Below are 23555 nucleotides of genomic sequence, written 5' to 3'. Positions count from 1 at the left end.
AATATTGAATTCCTGGTTTTGATATCACACCATAATAATGTAAGATGTAACCCACTATGGGAAACTGGGTAAAGGGTACATGGGTCTTCTCAATACTCTCTTTGAACTTCCTGTGAACCTATAAGTATTTCAAATTAAAAAATAAAATAAAATAAAATACAAAGGAACTACCACAGCTTTTGAAAAAGATGTCTAGTTTTTAATTTCTAAGGTATTTCAACCTTATTTCACCATTTACTGCTTCTTTATTTTGTGGTGATATGGATTGTTAAAGCTTTTACAATCATATATTTTAATTCTGAAATGACAAAAAATGAAAGTGAAGAAATTAAGGAATGAAGTTATTTATTATCTTCTACTCTACAAGAAGTTTATTAAAAAATCACTTTAAGGGTAAATATTTTAGTAGCCAAGAACTTGTATAAATGGATGCATATGTACATATTTATAAAATAACTTTAATGTCAATTCTCTTTTGAACATTTTAATGGATAATTGTAATGAAAAAGAATGGAGTTGCATATTTATGTCAATTTGTATTTTTAAGAATATAATCTTCATACTTTTAGAAATTTGAGTTATTCATAGGTTACCTTTTTTACTACAAATTATGTTGAACTTTAATGTTTGCTTTATTAAGATGTCATTTTAGATTCCATAGTCCATAATAAATTTAGAGGATTAAGTTAATACTTAATCATTTTTATCATTTCTAAGCAAAACTACTACATTTGTATTTCATTCAGAGTGTTTTACTTTGTTGCCCCAGAGTTAATATTAATATCCATTGATGTAAATAATATATACATAAATTTTAATATGCATGCCAGGAATTAATAATACACTGAATAAAATAATCCTGTATAGAATTTCTTCAACATAAGACCAAGTCCTTTTCTTTCTTTTTTTTTTTTTTTTCTCTTGTGAAGTTCCTATTTGGAGGTAGATATAAGCCTTTTATTTATTAGTTTATTCAGGCTACAAGTAAACTTTTTTCCCCTCATTTTTTAGGGTATGTTTTATAATTGATATATCAGCTGTTTGGACCTGGTATGACTACATTTATATGGAGTCCACAAAATAATCCCTGTTTTAGCATTTAAACTTGAAACTTGCTCCTTTACTGAAATGCTTTTTCCCCCTTTGTTGAAAGGGGCAGTGGTCAGGCAGAAAGGTATCCTATGAGCTCACCTCTCCTTTGACAGGCAGAGTCTAACCTCCATTCAGTAGAATGTGTTTTAAAAGTCTCCCCTCCCACTTGAGAAGTTCCTTGAACAGCACTGCATAAAGCCCTGGCAAGACTCTTTGTAAAGCTAAGCTACCAGGATGTCTTTAGAAGGCAGAGAGGGCTTGTTGACAAGCGCTATTGCCTGGCCTTCCCTGAATCAATACCCCACCAAGGAACAGAAAGGAAACAGGAGCCCCAGAAGCAAAGGCAGCTGCGGATGTGTGGTCACATCGTGCAGTCAGCCAGGCGCCCTCTCTCTCGCCCACACCTTCGTGCAGCCAAGTCAGGTGGGATGCCTCTGTTTGCATTTTAATATCTTGTCTTTACAAGTCTCAGCCCTTAGTGGTTTGGAAATGAGCACTAATGCTAGTTATCACTCCCATTTTTCACAGACATCTCTGAATGTACTTTCTCTTGCCTTTCAACATGTAAGTCTTTTACACAGAAATCTCTTGGGTATTATTTTGTTTTGGAATTGTGTCCCATTTCTTCGCTCTAATTTATATTTTTGTATATCCTGCCAGTTACTCTCGCTTTCCTACATCTCCTTTAAGAGAAAACTATTTTGCACATATATGCTATGACAGACAGTGAAGGACCAATTATATATAGTAAAAACAATGTGAAACCTTATTTATGATAGTTTCAGAGTCATTTTCAGCTCATCTAAGTTTCAAATGTAAAGTTATATGTATCTATCCATTCATCCTCACATTAATATGTGTATAAAGTACTTTTATTTGGTTGACAGTCTGTCACTGAATTCTAATGAGCAAATGCAATGCAAGCATTTTTCATAATGACATTTCTTCTCATTATTTGGTAGCACAATAGTTCTCTTTACATGTCTATTCTGATTAAGTTGTGTTTTCCAAACTAAAGATAGTAGGTATTAATACCTTCCCTTAACTAATATTTAGTCTTGTCTAATTTATTACTTTGACAGACTCCACCAAACAGGAGTAGGGGCACATTCATCATCATAGTGAGAAAATTTTACTCTGGCTTGAAAATTATGTAACTGCTAAAAGAAAAGCCAGAACCAAGTAAACTATGATTAACAACCCTCCTAAAAATCCACAATTTTTTTAAGTCATAATTTTATTAAGTTTTTCAGACAAAATAGATTGCCTTATAGTTCAATCAGTTTTATTTTTTATATAATAATCTCCAGGTGGAAAAAAAATCATCCCTGGTAGAAATGGTTTTCTTTATTTACTTTATGTACTCTCTTTTTATTAATCCAATTGGTGAGAAATTTAATCTTTTATACATTCAAAATAACAAAATTGACCTGATATACTAAGCCAACACAATATAAACTTAAAGCAATATTTCACTAACATACTTTTAACATATTTTTCATTGAGAACAATGTGACTCACAATGTTCTTTTGTAAACAGTTTTCTTGTGAATAATTAATGATGAGCAGTTTTCCAAAGACTGAAAACTGACATTTTCATGGTGCTTATTTTATATTTATTTACTTTCAGCTCCAAAATATAAGCAATGTATTTTACAGCATATTCTTTATAGCCTTGCTTTCTTAGTCATGTTTTTAACACCTGTTGAACTGACAAAATATGCACAAAGTAAAGGAATTTACTTCAAGTATATATGTAAGGACTCATAAGTCCAACAACTCAAACTTACAAGTCTTTGGGAGAATTAAAACTTTGCAATATTAAGCAGAATCTTGCATTTCTTTTAGTAAATGTTAACAAAGGTATTCTGCCAGAATTTTCAATATTTTAAAATAAAACAAACAATATTAGTTGTATGATGCAGTAACCCATTGTAGGGTCATAGATTATCTCTAATAGTCTAAGCTGAAATCAGCACAAATGGTTATCATGGACAAATGTATTATAAATGACATAGAGCAGTGCTTTCAGCATAATCTGACTCCTACACACCACATGGATGAATCTGAAAAACATAATATTAAGAAAAACAGTCACACACAAAAATCCTGCCATTCGATTATACTTGCATGTTTTTAAAATTGGCAAGGCTAAAACAGAGTTTTAGAGATGTAAGCTTGTGTAGTAGCACTATAAAGAGAAGCAAGAAATAATTACTACAAATGTTACAACAATTATCTCTGGGGAAAGGAGAGGGATGGAAGTGGGGAAGGGGCAGGGAAGGACTTCTAGGGCCTTCAGCTGTCCTCTCTCTTGACTGGGCTAGTGAGTGCATGGATGTTTGCTAAGTGATAAGCCAGTGAGCTTCACATCTTCATTCTGTTCACTTTTATACATATCTTTACAACTTAAAAAAGGTTAAGTATAGAAAAAAGTGGGACATGGCCTTATGTTAATTTCTAAGTCTGATGTAATGATATTCCTTGTCATTGAAAACACTTTAAACTATAAGATAATACTCCTTTTTTTAAAAGTGTTATTAGCTCTGCTTTGTCCTGTATGGCCCAGCTGATTGGAGCATAGTCCCACACACCAAAACATGTCCGGTTTGATAATGGTTGGGGTGCGTGTGAGAGGCAACAGGTGGATGGTTCTCTTTCACATCATTGTTTTTCTCTTTCTGTCTCTTTCCCCTCCTCTGCCTGAAGTCAATTTATTTTTTAATTATTTTTTAAAAAATATATTTTATTGATTTTTTACAGAGAGGAAGAGAGAAGGATAGAGAGTTAGAAACATCGATGAGAGAGAATCATCCATCAGCTGCCTCTTGCACACCCCTTACTGGGGATGTGCCCGCAACCAAGGTACATGTCCTTGACCAGAATCGAACCCGGGACCTTTCAGTTCGCAGGCTGATGCTCTATTCACTGAGCCAAACTGGCCTCGGCTGCCTGAAGTCAATTTAAAAAAAAAGTGTTATTTATCCCATTAAGTCTGCTAAAAAACTTTTAGTATAATTCTCTGGATGTGTGGGTTTGAGAGAAGGGGAAAGGGAAAGTGAGAGGAGGGGTTCAGAAAAGAATAAAGAATCGCACTGATGGTTTGAAGATGAATAGGCCTGCCCTCTCCAAGTTATCTCTCTCTGTATTGCAGCATCAGGGAAAGAAAGGCTGCCCAGGTTAAATTTAGAGCTCAGAACAAAGATACCTTTGTATCATGATGCTAATGCAAGGGACTTGTGCATTCTAGCTGGTGCCAATAATGGAATAAACATCTATCTCTTACTAATACTGGAAGAAACTTGTAGTACCCTAATTCTTGGAACTCCCGGAATCTATTTGATAATAGGTACCTCAGCTTTTCCGCTCTGATGGAGTTACAAGGTGATGTGTTGCAAGTCCTCTTACTTTCTTCCCTTAAAAAATTAATCTTAGGTGAGGATTGCCAAATGTCCTCGCACACGTAGTTTATCATAGATGTAGGTTGTATCCCTTTAAGTGGACACACTACAAAATTCATCAGTTTGAGATAACATACCTGGAGCTCTGCCTCACGCCACGGTGTAAGATTGCAGCACTCATGCTTAATATTTTGTGGGTCAAGCTGCTGCAAAATGGCGTGTGAATAAAAAATGGCCTATTTTAGAGCTATAATAAGATTGTCAAACACTTAATCACATGACTTCTGGTTATCTACTGCAATAGGTATAATTCTGTGAGACTTAAAATAAAACCACAAAGCCACCAAAACTTAATGTTAAATAAAATAGAACTGATTATTATTTCTAGCTGGCCTACCTACTCTTCCTTAGTTGAAAGGAATAAAGTAGAAATAAAAGCCCTTTTATTGGAAAGAATTTGGAAAGTCAAGACAACTCTTTCCGATTCAATTCTTTGGAAGTAGACAAAGGAAAGAGAATATTATAGCTGTCAGCAGATGCCTGACACTGGAAGGAGAGTGTCATTATAATGAAGGAGCTAACAATATCTTCAAAGGTCATCATTCAGGTACAAAAGTGAAAGCCATTTGTCCATTGGCCTCCGCCTGGGCTTTCAGTCTAAAACCTTGGCAACTCATAACTTCATTCGGTATTTTATGTGTCAAATCCTCCACATTGGGCGAGCTAGAATATGTCATTATTTGCAAAATGCCTTCAAGAAGGCAAACTCACAGGAAATGTCAAGAGACTGAAACCCTGGTTTTAAGCTCAAGATGTTAAAATGATAGATTTTGATAGGTAAAATGACAGGTGAAGATTTGTGTTAAAGGAGCGTCGCCATTGGAAGCCAACTATGATGGCCGGGGTGCTTCAAGAGTCAGAATGCCTGAAATTAGGCATGTTGTAGAGTGAAGCATTTTCATTCATCCACACAGGGTTCTGACATTGAACATGTGTTCCTTCCATTCTGTTCACAGGCTCACCTCGTGGCAGCTTTTGAAAAGAGTTTAGGGAATATGACTGGCCGACTGCAAAGTCTCACCATGACAGCAGAACAAAAGGTATGTCCAGGAATTGCCAGTGGGGCTTAAAATAAGACAGCAAGTTGAATAGGATGTTTAAACCTATTACCTGAAATGCTGCTCCTTAAAAAAAAAAATAATTCAGAACATCCATCCTGTGATAAATTGGAGCAATGACAAGGTGTAATGCCTTTTCATGTTTTCACTTAAGGATTTATGATACAGATGAATCCATATTGGAACACACACATATATGCGCACACATGCAGTTCTTTCTAGGTGATCTACTGTTTTTCCTCTTACTGTAACTCTTAAAAGAATATCAGCTATTAAGAAAGAGAAATAAATGTAGAGGAGGAGAGACAGACTTCTTTAAGCACAATTTGTTATACAGTTGATAAAATTGCGCTCTGACAAGAATTTTCACAAATGCCCATCAGAAGGCGTGTGGCTGAGATACTCATGAAGAAGGCCTAGAACAGGTGTTAGGAGCTACAAGGGAAGGGCTTTGAGTTACAGGTCCTATGGGACAAGGAACAATCCTGTGTAATTTTTTAGTAAAAAGAACTATAGTTGGCACCTGGGGATGCTGTCTTTTAAAAAAAATTAAATTATACCAAAAACTTAAAAAATAAGTAAGAAATATTTTATGAATTATAAAAAAGGAATACTAAAAAGGAAGAAACAAAGAATTTTGTTCACAAAAGCAGGATGAGCATTTACATGCTTCCTAGAAACAGCATGGACACTTTCCTGTGATGACCAATAACTTACCTCTACCATTAGCATGGTGGCCCTGAGTCTGGATGGGTGTCAGAGACACGTGAAGTTTCTCAAATGGTAGAAAGTGTTTTTGAAAACTGAATGTGTGTATAATGTAAGCAGATGTCTATATCTAATTATCAAAGGGATTCATAATCTAAAAGGTTTTGGATAGTTCCAGAATCACTATATCTACAGGGATGCCTTCTATTTTGTCTTTAGTCCTATAAAGTGTGTTATAGTAAAGTTAAAAAAACACACACAAAAAAACACACACAAACAAATGGAATGAAGAGCCCAATTAAACCAAAAGAGAACATCAAATAGCCCTATAATTGCCTGCTATAATTAGCAAACTGTATTCTATTTGCCCTTATCTTCCTTTCTCCTATTTCATAGCTTTCTCCTGCCCATGAAAGAGAACACTGTCCATCCCCTTCAAACCTGTTCTGCAAGGGAAGATAACAAAGTCCTTTGAACACATAAATTGTATCTTAGTCTTTTTTTGGATGTGGGTTAGCATTTACCTCTTCTCTGTGTAACCTAAGAAGTCGGCAAACATAATTACAAGGGCCTTTTAGGACAGCTGAATGGGAAAGAATGGAAACCTCAGAGCCCACTAGGCCTGGGTGTAAATCTCAGGGGTATCTCTTTAGTGAGATTAGCTGTGGAATTTTCCTTTTCTGACCCTCACAGTCATCATTTTAAATTGGGGCTTAAACAACTACTTTGATGAAGAGTTAGGAGGAATAAGTGAGATACTATGATAATGTCACATGCATAATCAATAAAGGTTACCTTCTTTTACATTTCTCTGCTTATTTTTTTCCTTTTAAAAATATAAGAGAAACAAACTTACCATTGGCCATATGTCAGGCATATTGCTGGAAATCTTGAAGAAGTTCAAATTAATATATTTTTGCCCCCATATTTTTTAAAAGTTTTTTTATTTGTAAACTAGCGGCCTGGTGCATGAAATTCATGCATGGGGATGGGGAGTGGGGGAAGTGTCTCTCAGCCAAGCCTGCACTCTCTCCAGTCTGGGACCCCTCACAACCCAGGACTGCTGGCTCCCAACTGCTCGCCTACCTGCCTTCCTGATTGCCCCTAACCACTTCTGCCTGCCAGCCTGATCACCCCATAACCACTGCCGTGTCAGCCTGATTGATGTCTAACTGCTCCCCTGCCAGCCTGATTACCCCTAACTGCCCTTCCCTGCAGGCCTGGTCCCCACCAACTGCCTTCCCCTGCAGGCCTGGGTACTCCCCAATTACCCTTTTCTGCAGGCCTGGTCACCCCCAACTTCCCTCCTCTGCTGGCCTGGTCATCCTAACTGCCCTCCCCTGCAGGTTTAATTGCCCCCACCTGCCCTCCCTTGCAGGCCTGGTCCCTCCCAACTGTCTTCCCCTGCTGGCCATCTTGTAGCGGCCATCTTGTGTCCACATGGGGGCAGCTATCTTTGACCACATGAGGCTAGCCATTTTGTGTGTTGGAGTTACAGTCTATTTGCATATTACCCTTTTATCAGATAGGATTAGATAGGACAGAGGCCTGATGCATGGGTGGGGACTGGCTGGTTTGCCCTGATGGGTGTCCCAGATCAGGGTGGGGGTTCCCTAGGGGCATGGGATGGCCTGGGCAAGGGGCCTGTGGTGGTTTGCAGGCCAGCCATGCCCCATGGTGACCCAAGTGGAGGCCCTGGTATCTGAGATTTACTTATCTTCTATAATTGAAACTTTGTAGCCTTGAGCACAGGCCATGGCAGGCCAGTAAGTTTGGCTTCCTCCATCAGCAGGGAAACCCAAGACTCCTGCTCGCTCTGTGGCCACAGCCATTTTGTTGGTATTTATTTATCTTTTATAATTGAAATTTTGTAGCCTTCAAAGGAGCAGGGCAGGCCAGGCAAGCAGAAAGCTTGGCTTCCTCCATATCTGGGAAAACCCAAGTTGGGTTAATTTGCATACTCACTTCTGATTGGCTGGCAGGTGTGGCTAGTGGGTGTTGCAGAGGTGCAGTCGATTTGCATATTATTTTATTATATAGGATAAGATAAATATCTCATAGAAATTGGGAAAAATAATGCTGGTATTTTCATTTATAATGCCAATGACTAATGCCTGGATATTTTAAAATACATCTCCGCAAAATAAGGAATTGTTTAATTTATGCACGCATTATCCTTAAAGTAATATTGCTAAATCTATTACATTTTCTCAGAAGATAAAAATAATGTGTAAAATTGCCCTTGCCATTTTTTTTAACTGATGGCTCTTCTCTAATTGAAAGCTGTACACACACATGTTAGTAACCATGTTAGTAATCTGATATTTATAACTTGCCTGTTTCCAAGTGGTTTTGAGATTCTTTGAGATTCTTATAAAATCCATTGCAATATGCTATAGCACAAGTCAGTGACAGAATCTTGTGAAATTCAGTGGAGGGATGTATCTAACAAGATGCCTGAGCCTGTATAATTGCTGCCCCAAGCACTAAACTGAAATGAATGTCAGGAACACTAAGGCACAAAGCAAGACTGCTAGGCATGTTTAGTTCTCATTCTCTGAGCAGAACGTAATTTAGATCAAGGAGATAAACTTTGTGGCACTGAATTCAAGAACAAATGTATTGTAAAGTTTCTCAAATTGAGGTCATGGAATAACAAAAGACAAAATCGCTGTTCTAATAGGCATTTCTCTAAAAGCTGAGCGCGTAACATTTAATCACATTTCAGTAAAACCATTTCTTCAGGGAGCTGCGATAAAAGGGTCTATTGCTCTCTGGTGACCCAACAATCCTGAGGAAAAGATTAGAGAATTCAGAGCAGAGTTCCTGGTGTTCCACGGTTTGTTCAATGTCCATTTAGTCATTCACCCAAGTTGTACTGCATTTCTACTCTATATGAGGAACTGTACTAGCTCCTAAGAATTCAGTGTGTGTGTGTGTGTGTGTGCATGCTATTTTATCACTGGTTATAATGTAAATAGATTTTTATTCTAGTAGGTAACACACTCAATAAAACTATAAGTGAAATATAGGATTTTAGGTGAAGATAAGCACCACTGAAAAATTTAAGTGAGAATGAGTACATTGGGAAACAAGGTAGGATACTAATAGGATGCTAATACATAAAGCTCGGCAGCCACCATCCGAGGCTTGCTTGTGCCTTGGGCATCAGTTGGGCAGCTGCCATCTGAGGCTTGTCTGAACCTTGGGTTAGCCCTGGGCGGCTTGGGGCGGGTCTGGCCACACCATGCGCTTACTGCTGTCCCCCCTTACCCTCCCCCCATGAGGCTGAAAGAACTGGGGGACTCTGGCAGGGCTGAGGGGACTGGGTGCCACCACCTTGTGGCTGTGGGAACTGCCATCTTTGTGATGATGTGACAGTCAATTTGCATATTTGCTCTTTATTAGATAGGATAATATTTGATTTTTTTTTTTTAAGTATTTCAAGTCTGGCTTTCATAATTTAGCCTCAGAGATACATACAAAATATTGATAGAAGAGGCACTGACTGAATCCAGCTTCTTTTATGTAAGACACCCTAATGCAAAACTGGAGTCTTACATAGTCAATAGGTGTTTGGGGCATCACTATCTTGAATGGCTCATTGTAGATAAATGAATTTTTTTATTTTTTATTTTTTTTGATTCTCAGGTTTTAAAATACCACTTGGCCTTTAAGACTGAGGAAGGATATTTAAAGCAAAGATGGGAAATCATATGGAACGAGAAATATGGTTCTAGTTGAAGTGAAGTCTAAATGGGTCTCTACTGAAATAAGAAAGAAGGAAGGAATTTTTCACATATGGAGAGATAACTAGTTCAAGATAGAAAAGATTTTTAATGTAGAACTTCATTATGTTTTTAATTAGAGAGGATGAAATAGGTGCATGTTTATACTTATAAAGCTATCCTAAAAATGTACTAATATGAATTTGGTAAACTAACATTTTCATAAATGTGATTTTTCCAATTTATATAAAAAAACATTACTTACTAAGTTATTCTTCCTTTTGGTTTATTGTGTCACATTACATAACATCTAGTCTACTAAAATGTGTTATTTTAAAAAAAAATACTCTATTCAGCAAAGCTGTCATTTAGAATAGGTCAGATAAAGAGCTTCAAGACACGAAAAAGCTAACAGTGTTTATCACCACCAAACCAGCATTACATGAAATGTTAAAGGGTGTTCTTTAAGAAGAAGAAGAAGGGGGGAAAAGATAAGAAAATATGAACAATAAAATGGCAAGAAACACATATCTATCAACAATTGAATCTAAAAATAAACAAGGAACCTAATGAACAAAATAAACTGATGAGTAATATAGAAGCAGAGGCATGGAAGCATGGAACAGACTGTCAAAACTCAGAAGGAAGGGAAGAAGAGTACAAAAAGAGATTAACCAAAAACGTTATATATATATATAATATATTACCCATGGACACAGACAATAGGGTGGTGAAGGCCTCAGGCAGGGTGGGATGGGGCGGAGGAGGGAAATAGAGGAAAGGGTGGACACCTGTAATACTCTCAACATCTGCACTAATAAAAGAAAAACATGCAAATTGACCATCACTCTTCTACACCCACAAGCCACACCCACCAGCCAATCAGGAGTGAGTATGCAAATTAACCCAACCAATATGGCATCCGACCATGAAGCTGGAGCAAGCAGGAGGCTTGGGTTTCCCTGACAATGGAGGAAGCCAAGCTTCCTGCCTGCCCTGGCCAGCCCTGGCCTCTGCTTAAGGCTACAAAGTTTCAATAATAGAAGGTAAATAAATCCTAACTATTTTCTTCCAGCTAGCCCTGGCCTCTGCTCAGGGAGGTGGAAAGAAAGAAAGAAACTGAGAGAGAGAGAGAGAGAGAGAGAGAGAGAGAGAGAGAGAGAGAGAGAGAGAGAGAAAGAAAGAAAGAAAGAAAGAAAGAAAGAAAGAAAGAAAGAAAGAAAGAAAGAAAGAAAGAAAGAAAGAAAGGAAAGAGATAGAAAGAAAAAAAGTAGAGGCTGGGACCTTGGCTTGCTGGGGGGTGATCAGGCCAGGATGGGATGGCAAGGGTCATGAGGAGTAAGCAGACCAATAGGGGTCCAGTTGGGGGTGAACAGGCTGTCAGTGGGGTCAGTTGGAGGTGATCAGGACAGTGGGGGAGCAGTTTAGAGTGAGTAGGCCAGCAGGGTGTCAGTTGGGTGTGATCAGGTTGTCATGGGGGAAGTTGGGGGTGAGCAGGCTGGCGGGGGCATTTGGGAGCAAGCAGGCCAGCGGGCGGGGGGGGGGGGGGGGCGGGGGGGCAGTTGAAGGCAAGCAGACTGGCAGGCAGAGTGGTTAGGGGCAATCAGGCAGGCAGGCATGTTAGTGGCTGAAGCCAGTAGTCCCTGATTGTGAGAGGGATGTCTGACTTCTGGTGTAGGCCCAATCCCTGTAAATCGGCAGAAAGACATTCTTTGAGGAGTCCCAGATTGGAGAGGGTGCAGGCCGGGCTGAAGAACACACCCCTATGCATGAATTTTGTGCACTGGGCCACTAGTTAATATGTATGTCAAAAATCAAGAAAATAAGATACTTAATATTAAAAAGTTGACAATTCTTCTATCTCATATTAAATACAATTTTTTTTTTAAAAAAGCAACATTTCCAGAACATTCTACTTCTAATTTTTTTCAAAATGCTGACATTGAAATAAGTCAGCTAACTCATAAAATTAAGCAAAAACTTTTAGACATTTGCATAAGATCACATTTCTATTTTTCTTATTAAACCTAAAACCAATGTTTTAGCAGATTTTTAATTCACAATACAGGCACTACTGGTTCTAAATTCAAGAATGAAATCTAATTTCTATTCATTTTTAATGCATGGTTATAATATTACTATTTGAGTTATGTGACTCATTAAATATGCACCATATATATATATCTTTTTGTGAATCCAGAATGAATTTTAAGTAAACATTTTATCTCTTGGAAGATTTATTTTATAAAAAAGTAAATTAAATTTGGTAAACATTCTGTTACTTGTTGGGCAAGGACAGAATATAGACAGAACTTGGAGAGACTGAGAAATATGATAAATTGGATCTGAATTTTGTGTATGACATTGGAAATTTTCCACAAACATGATCTTTTTCTTTTGTATAAACAAAAAATGAAATTACAGTCAAGTGTTTGAAGATCTCTCTACAAATCCAGGAGGTTATATTGAATTTTCATGATGATATTCTTTGACTTTTAATCTATTTGACATCTATAAAAGGGTTGCTTTAAAATAATCTGTCATCAGTTAGGAATATGTCAGATATCTAATGAAAATAGATATAGGAGGCACCAGGTATCTATTCCAAATATGGATCTCATTTAATTAGCATTGTCTATGTTTTTTGTAAGTGTGTAAGGTTAGAATCGTCACTGGACATTCTCATGTATATAACATTTTCCTTCAAAGACAGTTGTCATAATTCTTCTTTTTTTTTGTATATTCTGGGAAGACTTGAGTATGGATAAACTATTTACCTTGGAATGAAGAACCCAAGCCTGATTCTGCCAGAGATACTAGAGAAAATGATGAATGACAAATATATCATCAAGGAATTCTCCCTCTAAGAGGTTCCCTCTAAGAATTTGCTCTAGGAATTCTAATTTTTAGGATTGCCATCACTACCAAGAAGGATACTTCTTGTTTTTGAGCTCCTGATGGAAATATGGTCTATACTGAAAAAGCACTCTTTTTTCTTTGTTATCTTTCTCATGGTGTGTTAAATCTGGTAAAATAAATTTACTTAAACAAATATGAAAGGTTAAATTTATCCAGGAATTTTCCTTGAGACATATCATAAAATTATCTAAGTTTAATAAAATATAGATGTTTTCTAAAATTTTGATATTTAAACATTTTTGAAATTTAACTATTTTTAAGGACTAATACATATATTTTATTCACTTTTTAAAATTTTCTATGTTTTTTTTGGCTTGGTGAAATTTGGCCTCCATACTAGGAATTTTTGGGATGAAAAGTATCAAAATTTAAAATGACCTTGAGTATGCCAGAAGAATTTAATAAGATTGCATTTAATATGAATGAGTTATGGATGAGTTCCATGTTTTATACTTGAATATAAAGAATCCATCCCCCAAGTGCTAAATACAGGAGGCAAAAATCTAAAATCACTTATTTGACAAAAACATGGGATTTCCAGTTGACAGTAAATGCAATATGGTCACCAGAACATACTGATATTTAACTTTGCAATTTGACCACAGATTGCATGAATAAGTTTGGTATAAAATAAGCAATGTGAAATCATGCTTTACATTGTACTACTCAGCTCTGGGAGCCACCCTTTGAAAAGAATAAGGACTATTCAGATCATATTTATACTATATAATAAAGTGGTAATATGCAAATTGACCATTACACCCTTGCAAGATGGCTGCCTACAACCTGGCTGGCAGGGGTGTTAGTGAGGGACAACCAAATGACTGAACAAGAAGGTTGAGTGGGGTGACCAGGCCAGCTGGGGGGGTTGGTGGGTAGTTGGGGAAGACCAGATCAGCAGGGGTGGACACTTGGGGGCAACCAGGCCGGCAGAGGAGGGCAGTTGGGGGTGACAAGGCTGAAAAGGGGGGTAGTAAGAGGCGACCAGGCCAGCAGGGGGTGCAGTTAGGTTTGAACAGACAGGTGAAGGGGCATGTAGTTAGGGACAACCAGGCTGGCAGGGAGGCAGTTAGAGGTGACTAGGCTGGCAGAGGGGGCAGTAAGAAGAGACAAGGCCAGACAAAAGCGGTTTGGCTAAGTGGGTAGAGTGTTCGATTCCCAGGTTCGATTCCAATCAAGGGCACGTACCTTGGTTGCAGGCACATCCCCAGTGGGGGGTGTGCAAGAGGCAGCTGATCGATGATTCTCTCTCATCGATGTTTCTAACTCTCTATCCCTTTCAATTCCTCTCTGTGTAAAAATCAATAAAAAATATATATTTTTTAAAGAATAGACCAGGCCAGCAAGGAGGGGGGGTACAGTTGGGAGTGATTAGGCTGGCGGGGGGGGGGGGCAATGAGGGGCAACTAAGTCAGTGGGGGGGTCAGTTGGGGATGACCAGCTGGGGGGGGAGGGAGACAACAGTAAGAGCTGACCAGGCTGGCAGAGGGGGCAGTAGGGGCGACCAGGACAGTAGAGGGGGCAGTTAGGGGTGATCAGGCTGGCATGCAGAGGCAGTGAGGGGCAATTAGGCTAGCGAGGGGGAGGGGCAGTTAGGGGCGACCAGGCAGGCAGGCAGGTGAGCTATTAGGAACCAGTAGTCTAGGATTGTGAAAGGGATGTCCCCCAAGCGGTCTCGGATTGGAGTGGGTGAAGGCTGGGCTGACAGGACCCCCTCCTCCCTCCCTTGCACGAATTTCATGCCCTGGGCCTCAACTAAGAAAAAAAAAAATCTCCTTTACATTTAACTAAGTCATAAGTTGTCAGATACAACTTGACAAGGTGAGGCAAATACCCATAACTCCCAGGGCTTTAGCACTACATCAATCAAACACATTGGATGGTGAATTTTGAACAACAGGGACAGTTTACTTTTCTTTCTAGGGATTAAAGCTTCTAATCTGTTTGTTTCACAGGAGTCTGAACTCATAGAACTAAGAGAAACCATTGAAATGCTGAAGGCCCAGAATTCTGCTGCCCAGGCTGCCATCCAGGGAGCACTAAATGGTCCAGATCACCCTCCCAAAGGTATATTTAGAAAGATTGCCATTTTGCATACAGTACATTCGTACTGAGTTTTATTTACTAATTGGATAAAAGCTGCTTTTACTCAGTGACTTTTTTAATAATGAATATTTAGTATTAATGTAATCAGAATCTCAAAATTTAAGAGTGGCTTTCATTGTCAAAAATTTTAAATTGATCTTAATGAATTGCCTTCTGTAGTTATATACATATTTCTCTTTACTTGATTTGTTGAAGGTAAGGATGTGTGATTGGTTAATGCATTTATATCTGACCTCAAGCAAAATAAACCCAGTAAGGAGTATGAAAATCTAGATCTATATAAAACAATAAAATCAAAGTACAAAGTAGTGGGAGCAACTCATCTGAGAGGTAAGGACAGTAAAAATGTACACTTTTTGTAGAGAATTTTAAAACAGTAAGACAATGACTAAAAGTGGGTCTGTTTTTCATTATTACTATGTGTGAACAATTCTAACCAATGATGCAATCATTTTCTCTGTCACCACCCCTAGTGAACTCCTGATGGAAATATTGCTTATACTGAAGAAAAATGCTCTATGTTATATCTTATTATTTTTTTTACATACCGTATTTTTCGGACCATAAGATGCACTTTTTTCCCCCCAGAAGTGGGGGGAAAAAGTCCCTGCGTCTTATGGTCCAAATATAGCCTACACATATACTTAAAAAAAAAAAGTTTTTTTACTTGCCCGGCTCTGTGTGGTCTCTGTGTGCTTGCCCAGCTCTAAAATGGTTCTAAATGCTGCTGTTTACTTTACAGGGTTGATTACATGTGTTTATGACTGTGATGTTGGGTTTTAATGCACATAAAATATTTTAGGACAGTATTTATTTCAGAATCTTTTTTTCTTCATTTCCCTTCTCTAAAAACTGGTACGTCTTATGGTCCGGTGTGTCTTATGGTCCGAAAAATACGGTAAATTCCACTAATGCACATTTCAGCTCTTTTCAATAGAATTCAGTATGCTCACCTCTTTACCTAAATTCCGAATGCCTGTCACCTCTCTTCCCATTTCCAGATTAATTCTGGGAATTTTTTAATGGAATTTTTCAATGTCTTCAGCAGCTAGTCACACTTAGACCACTGGAATGTTGCTTCTCTTCTCATCATTCCACCAAAACTGTTCCCTTCAGAATCAATAATAACTTATATGACATTAAATTCAAGAAAACATTTAAAATTCTTATTGCATTTGACGTGGTAATAGCATTTGATATTAATGCCTGTTCCTTCCTACTTGAAACATTCATTTTTTTTTCTAATGTTCACGAAATCCACATTTCTAGTTTTTTCTTCTACTCCTTTGAAATATCTCTTAAAGTTTCTTTTGTAGGTTAACTCACTTGTATCCATTTGTTAAATGTTGGTATTTCTTAGGACCCGGTTCATTATGATTTTTTTGCATTATGATTCTCTCCATTCTATCTAAAATTTTAGACAAAATCATCTAGTGCTCTAGCTTCATCATTTATGTGTTGCCAACTGTCAAATCTATCTCTTCAATCTAGGCTCATTGCTTGAGTTACAGATCTGTATATTCAGCTGCCAAAGAGGGAATTCCATTTGGTTATCTTTGGATGTCTGTGTGTCAGCTTTAACTCGACATCTCCAAATTTGAAATTGTCATCTTCTCTTTCACACCTGCTTTGCCGTCAGTGTTCCTTGCCTCAGTAAATGCACCGTTCTTATAGCCAGAAATCTGTATGTCACATATAAATCCGCCTCTCCTCTCTCAAGAAATTGCCAGATTGATTCCACCCCTTAACTATCTCTTGGATCTGTTCCCCTTTCTCTGATCCTACTATCAATATTCCTCTCTCCTCCCTGAACCATGGCCAGAAACTCCTAAAGCCTTCCTGCTCTTCATCTTACACCACTTTACCTCACTCCTCGAACTGCAGCTAGAGCAGTTGTCCAACAACATGCATCTCCACACATGTATCTCATATTGCCTTTAGGATGAAATACAAACTCCTTAGCTTGCCACAATCTCTCTTTCTCAGCTACATTTAGTCAACAAATATTTATTGATTACCAATCATGTGTTAGACACTGTTCAAGACCCTGCTTTTTTGTCATATTGCATATTTCAGATTTCACCTAGCCTGAACATCTTCCAATTTTTCAAAAGTTCTTTATATATTCTGTTTATTCTGCTTGGAACTTTCTACTCTGTTTGTGCAGCATAAAATTCTTTGAGACCTTACAAGAATTAGCCTAAATATGCCTCCTTGACCCTTAACCTGGATGAGGTCCTATTGTGATGGGTTCCTGGTTGTAGCTGTACTTCCCCTATCAAAATGTGCATTATACTTTGATGCCTCGATTTACTTAATGTGCTGCCTCTTCTGCTCTATGGTAGGGTGGTATGTTTTCTTGATCCTAGTGGCTGTGATGATGCCTAGCCTATGAAAGGTGCTTATTCAAATTTTATAGAAAATAATATAATTTTTAAACATAATTTAAATTTTAGAAAAACAGTTATATAAAGTGAGACATACTAGTTCTCTACAGACTACTTCTGTTAAGAATTTAGCAACTTTGCATGTGGGGGAGTTGATTACATGCTGCATGGAAAATTACTGCATATTTAAAGCTTATCTTAGAGCTATAACAAAGCAGCTTATGTTCTAAATCTTTGTGTCCTAAATAGGTCCAGAAGGGATTTTAAAAAGCTTAATCTTTCTTCAACGCAATAAAGTCACTGAAGTAAAACTTTCTGGGAGGATTCCTTTTATCTTAGACAACAGGTAGCTTAATGTTCCTACTGGAATTAAAAAAATAGGAATTTATTGGTTCAAAAATGGGGAAAGGGTGCCTAAAGTAAATGCAAGTGGTACAAATTGGTCAAAAAAGATTTAAAAATAATTTGACAAAAATTAAAGCTGACAAAAACAAATAGTTACACAAATAGTTATAAAGGGTTCAATATAGATGTATAAGATATTAAAATTCAATATTAAAATCAATGAACACAAATTGTGACTTACTATATGGAGAAACTTCACAGTAAATTGGACTTATATATATTTTCTTGGGTTATTAAGGTGGTTATATAGGCTATACATCTGTCTTCTTAAATAATAAAGGTTTTTTTATACCTTTAAAATCTTTATGTCAGGAAAAAATTTGACATGTAATCTTAAGTTATATATTTGGAGTGAGGCAGCACTTTTACAGACAGATCAAACTATGGTAAAATCACATAGTAATTTATAAAGTTATGTTAACCTTATACTTTCTCTGTATTTGTGCTTCATATATATTAACAAAGCTTGATAAATAATAATAGTCTGTAATAGAATGAATTTATTTATTTATTCACAAACATTATCTGAGCATCTGCTGTGTATTAGGTACTCTGTTTGATCTTGAAATAGAAAGATGCAAGGAGAGAGAGAGAGAGAGAGAGAGAGAGAGAGAGAGAGAGAGAGAGAGAGAGCGCGAGAGCACCAGTGTACTCAGGGGCTCACAATCCATTCTAACAAAAGGTAATTTATGTATACTATATATAACAATTATGACTTGATAACAAATAATTGCTATAAGGCTGAAAGGTAAAGGTAATGGAAATTTGCATTTATATTTTTTAAAACCTGCGATTGCTTTTTAAGTCAATACCTCTGTGCATAAACATGGAATAGTATTTCCTTAAGATATCCCAAATACAATTTGACAAAACATGTATTAAATTGCAGTCAACAGTAAATAATTAAATGTCAGGCAAAAATAGTTGTGTTGAATGACTAATAAGAATAAATTTATTCAGTGAGTACTTATTGATTGCCTATCAAATGCGATACACTCTGTACAAAGCCCTGAATATAAAATGGTAAATAAAATAGACATAGCCTTTGTCTCCATCAATTTTTGACCTGTAGGAGGGCAGAAAGTAAACAATCGTTGTGATCACTAGTGTAGCTAATGTGCATGCCAAGTGAGTATAAGTTCTAAGATAGAGGAGGATGGGTGTCAGAGAGGGTGAGGGCATCGGGAAACCTCCTGCAGGCAGCACAGTCAGGAAGGGCCTCTGATTAGCAACAAGTGAGAGGTCCAAGGAATAAGTACCAAGTCATATTTTAAAATAAGAGAGGAATATTCAAGAAGGGTCTTGAGACAGAAAATAGATTTTAGTGCTTTTATGAAATGAACACAAGGAAGGTAATGAGCAGAGGTTTAAGGTAAATAGAACCAGGTTGGAGAATAAGTACTGACCAGATTACTGAGAGACTTTTAGGCCATATTTCAGAATTTAAATTACTTTTATTGCTATTAAAATGGGAATCTATTGAAAAGTCTTACGTGAGGGAGTGGTGGTGAAGTTTTTCTTTTAAAAAGATTTCCCAGCTACTGTTTGTAGAATGGTACGCTGCGGTAAAAAAGGAAGGAATTCTTACCATTTCCAACAGCATGGATGGAACTGGACAGTATTATGCTAAGCAAAATAAGCCAGGCAGAGAAAGATAAATATCACATGATCTCACTCATTTGTGGAATATAATGAACAATATAAACTGATGAACAAAAACAGATCCAGAGACAGAGAAGCATCTATCAGACCATCAAACCTCAGAGGGAAATTAGGGGAGGGTGGGGGTGACGGGGAGAGATCAACCAAAGGACTTCTATGCATGCATATAAGCCTAACCAATGGAAACAGACTCCTGGGGTATGAGGGCATGAGTGATGGGGGGTGGGGGCACAAATGGGGGATAAAAACACATATGTAATAACTTAATCAAAAAAGAAAAAAAAAAAAGAATGGCTTGAAGGTGCATAAGTTGGACAGGTATTCTTGCTGTCAAGCAGGTAAGTGATGGCTGTGATTTGAACTGGGACAGTGGTGGTGCAAAGGGTGGAAAGTGGAAAATGAATACCGGAATGAAAGTGGAAAATGAATACTGGAATGAATACTGGAAAATGAATACTGGAATTACCTAAAATAAATACTTTGAAAGTAAGATTCTCTATTCATTCAGATTATTGTATTCATTTGGTCAACCATTCTTTACCAAGTCTGTGATGTTCTATGTACTGAATCAAATACTTATAAGCCCAGGAAAGGAATTGTTAGAGAAAAGTAAAATGCATTACCTTCATTCTGTGATATTATTGAAAGTATGACTTTATTAATCTTCATTGGAAATACAGCCACAGTTGAACATAACTAATACCTCTAAGGACAACTTTTGACCTATGATTATAAGAATTTACCTATCTTTTTAAAATTGGGAATTAATAAAAGTCAAATACAATTTATTATCTGGATATAATAAAAAAAAACTCTGGATATTTTCATGCTTAATACATCTTCTCTTTTTGTCATTTATTATGGCAAAACTACATCTTGTTCAGAACAGCTTATAGACAATTACAGAAGAAATTTATAACACAAATAAATACCTACACACATTTTTCTATTGACTACTCATCTAACCTTCATATTAGTTCAGAGGTATCATGTTCTTATATTTTAATCAAAATGGCACACATCTATATACCTTGATTTAGCTTTTTGCTTTGATAATATTTTTGGCATGCAAAATCAGTAAATGTTATCATTATTTTTAGAAATTAAAAGACCAAACTCAAAGAATTCTGAAAAGTTGCTCTAGTTTTTCCCTGTATAAAATTTGTCAGTATGTTATTATATTAATGGAAAAATTATAGTGCTTATTGATATAGATGTATATAAGCGTAAAGATGGAAATGCATTTACATATATACCCACATGTATACTTATTTATTATATGTTTTTAAAGTAACCAGTTACAGTTTCATTGGCATGGATCATTTTACTGATAAATCAGTCAACTGGAAAGCTTTGATTTTATACTATTATTTCTATGGAAAAATTTTGTAAGTCATATAATAATTTGCAATATCTTAAAAGTTCCATTGAGATTTTTTAATTGATTAATATTTATTGATGCCAATTAAATAAATAGAAGTGGCCTAAAAGCAGATTTGACCTTAAAAATAATTTTTAATTCTTTATGTCTCCACTAACAATTAATATCAAGTCACTGTAAGCAGATAAATTTTTAATTTTAATAACTATAAATAAATTTTATAAGTTGATTGTATGAAGTAGGTCAATATCTTTAAAAAGAGATTAAATATAAAATGCTGCTCTCCTTAAAATATGTAACTCGAGAAGTACCACATGCTTTTTAGAAGTACATGGCAGTTAGCACACCAGACATTAGAATCAGTCCAGGTCTCTGGTTGGCTTCTCTGGTTTTCAGCTGAGTGACTAAGAAAACTAGATTAACTGATTCAATTCAAATCAGCAGTTTACGTAAAGATTAAAATTAGATGTTCCCAGGGCAGAGTAAGTGCAGAATAAAAGCTGGCTTTATAATTACCTTTTGTTATTCTTACTGTTACTATTGTTCCAAGTCATCAGCAGGGCCTATGCTTTCTGCGTAAATCATGAATGCAGTCTACACATTCTCTCTCTCTTAAGGCTCTCCGTCTCATTATCCCTTCCACTTTGTCCAGTCACTTAACTTCCTTGCACTTCAGTTGTGCACCGTGAGATGAAGTGCTTAGATGACTGCCAAGATTTGTTTTGGCTCTAACATGATGTGATTCTATGAAATGGACAGTTAATATATTTGACTTCAGTAACTTTATTCTAAAAAGACAAAATTAATTCCCATGCTATTATGAGTTTCCACTGACTCCATGAAACTAATCATTTGAAATAAATTGTTTTGGAAGTGCAGTTTGATCCAGGTATTGAGTAGAATCACTAGCATAGCATTTTATTTTTGGACAAAACTCAGCACTCATTAAACCACCAGTGCTGGAGACTTATATGAGATGCCTATTGAATCTTAATGCAGATAAGCCAGTTAATTAAAGCAAGTATGGCTGCACTCTATTAAACTTATAAAACCAAACTGCATTGAAATGATCTTATAAAGCTATGTTGACTTTTATTAGCAGAATGCCCCTCAGGAAACCTAAATTCTAATTTGTTCGTAATTATTAACTGAGCAAATGTGATCTTCTCTATCTGTTGCTAGATCTCCGCATCAGAAGACAGCATTCCTCTGAAAGCGTTTCTAGTATCAACAGTGCCACCAGTCATTCCAGCATTGGCAGTGGTAATGATGCTGACTCCAAGAAAAAGAAAAAGAAAAACTGGGTAAGCTCTCCTCACTCAAGAAACTCTGAGGCTCATTGTTGCACAGTGAATCAGGCTTTTTATCCTTCTGAGCTTTTGCGATGTGCAGTAGTTTATAAAGAGTCTCATTCAAATGCTGCACTCATCACCAAGGTTAGGGTGGCATGGTGCTGAAGAGCATGTTTTAGATTTGGGGCTAAACTTGGGTATGAATTCCTACTCTGCCACTTTTTCTTTTTTTTTCATCTCAGGCTGATTACTTTACCTTTTGTGGGGCCTAAATATTCTCATCTGTAAAAATAGGATAAGTAATACTGACTTTGTAAAGAAATATAACATTTGTAAATAGATGACTTACTGTAGGGATTTATTAACGGAGAAGAAAAAGAAGATGATGATTACAGTGGTGATGATGATGATGATGGTGATGGTGGTAGTGATGGCAGTGATGAGGATTATGGTGGTGATGATGATGGTGATGGTAATGACATAGATGATGATCATATGAAGGTGATAGTGATGATGACGGTGGTGGAGAAAGAGAATAAATGGAGTTGATAAAAGGGAAAGAAGAGACCATGAAAGTCTTCCCACTCCTCACATTTGTAGGGTTTTTCATTTGGGTAAAGTTTCCCTGGGTAAGAAATCAACTACCTTAATGTCTGCTTTATTTTTTTTAGCAGGAGAATATAGCGGGAATGTGGAAATGCACTTTAACAGAACTAGTTTACAAGAGATATTATTTATGATAATATTAAGCAATTTCTTAAAATAACTGAGGGGAAGATGCTATCATTGCAAAAATGTTTAAAGACAATGAAGTAAAGGATTTCGCTTAATGCCATGAAACAAAGCAGATTTTAAATAAGTACAACTCTTGATGGAATCTATATATAAGTCTCAGAAGATTTTCCTGGAGTACCTTCTATGAATAATGAGAGAAATATCTCTTTTTTGTTTTAAAAAATGTTTATGCAGGTAATATTTTAAAATACTGATCAGCCTTCATTCCCTTGATTTGTAATTACACACTCTTTCATGTTTCTGCAAGGTGAACTCTAGAGGAAGTGAGGTGAATATAAACTGTGGGCAATTTGGCATGCATCTCTATAAAACACCCTACCTTGGCATGAATGCTATTTATTTTGGCAGTAGGCTTTTATACCCTTTAAAAGCAGATTACCTTGTATGTCTTTTCTTTGTGTCTTTTCACTTTAATCTCAAATTTTAAAAAGAAGAAGTAAAACCATTTTCTGAATAGAGCTGTAGGGGATACCGATTCTGGTTTTAAATAGTATGGGAATTGAAAATTTGAATAGAAAACCACAGTTAATGAAGTGTTAGGTGAATTTGATTTAATTTTGC

General features: G+C 36.6%; 1 protein-coding gene across 10 annotated transcripts in view; it reads left to right on the top strand.

Moving 5' to 3' along the window:
- NAV3 (neuron navigator 3) overlaps positions 1 to 23555 on the top strand; it is a 774341-nt gene that overhangs the window by 711815 nt on the left and 38971 nt on the right. For 7 of the 10 annotated variants that reach the window (XM_084876277.1, XM_084876278.1, XM_084876272.1 and 4 more), the window contains 4 exons: positions 5510 to 5593; positions 14922 to 15033; positions 22090 to 22211; positions 23242 to 23262. In XM_084876277.1, coding sequence (XP_084732403.1) covers positions 5510 to 5593; positions 14922 to 15033; positions 22090 to 22211; positions 23242 to 23262 — 339 coding nt within the window. The remainder of the gene's footprint in view (positions 1 to 5509; positions 5594 to 14921; positions 15034 to 22089; positions 22212 to 23241; positions 23263 to 23555) is intronic. The other 3 variants (XM_084876279.1, XM_084876273.1, XM_084876276.1) reach the window with 1 other exon arrangement.

Source organism: Pipistrellus hanaki (genome assembly GCF_964339955.1).
Source record: "Pipistrellus hanaki genome assembly, chromosome: 3".
Lineage (NCBI taxonomy): Eukaryota > Metazoa > Chordata > Mammalia > Chiroptera > Vespertilionidae > Pipistrellus > Pipistrellus hanaki.
The sequence above is the reverse complement of the archived record's forward strand: the minus strand, read 5'-3'. Positions and strand labels throughout refer to the sequence as shown.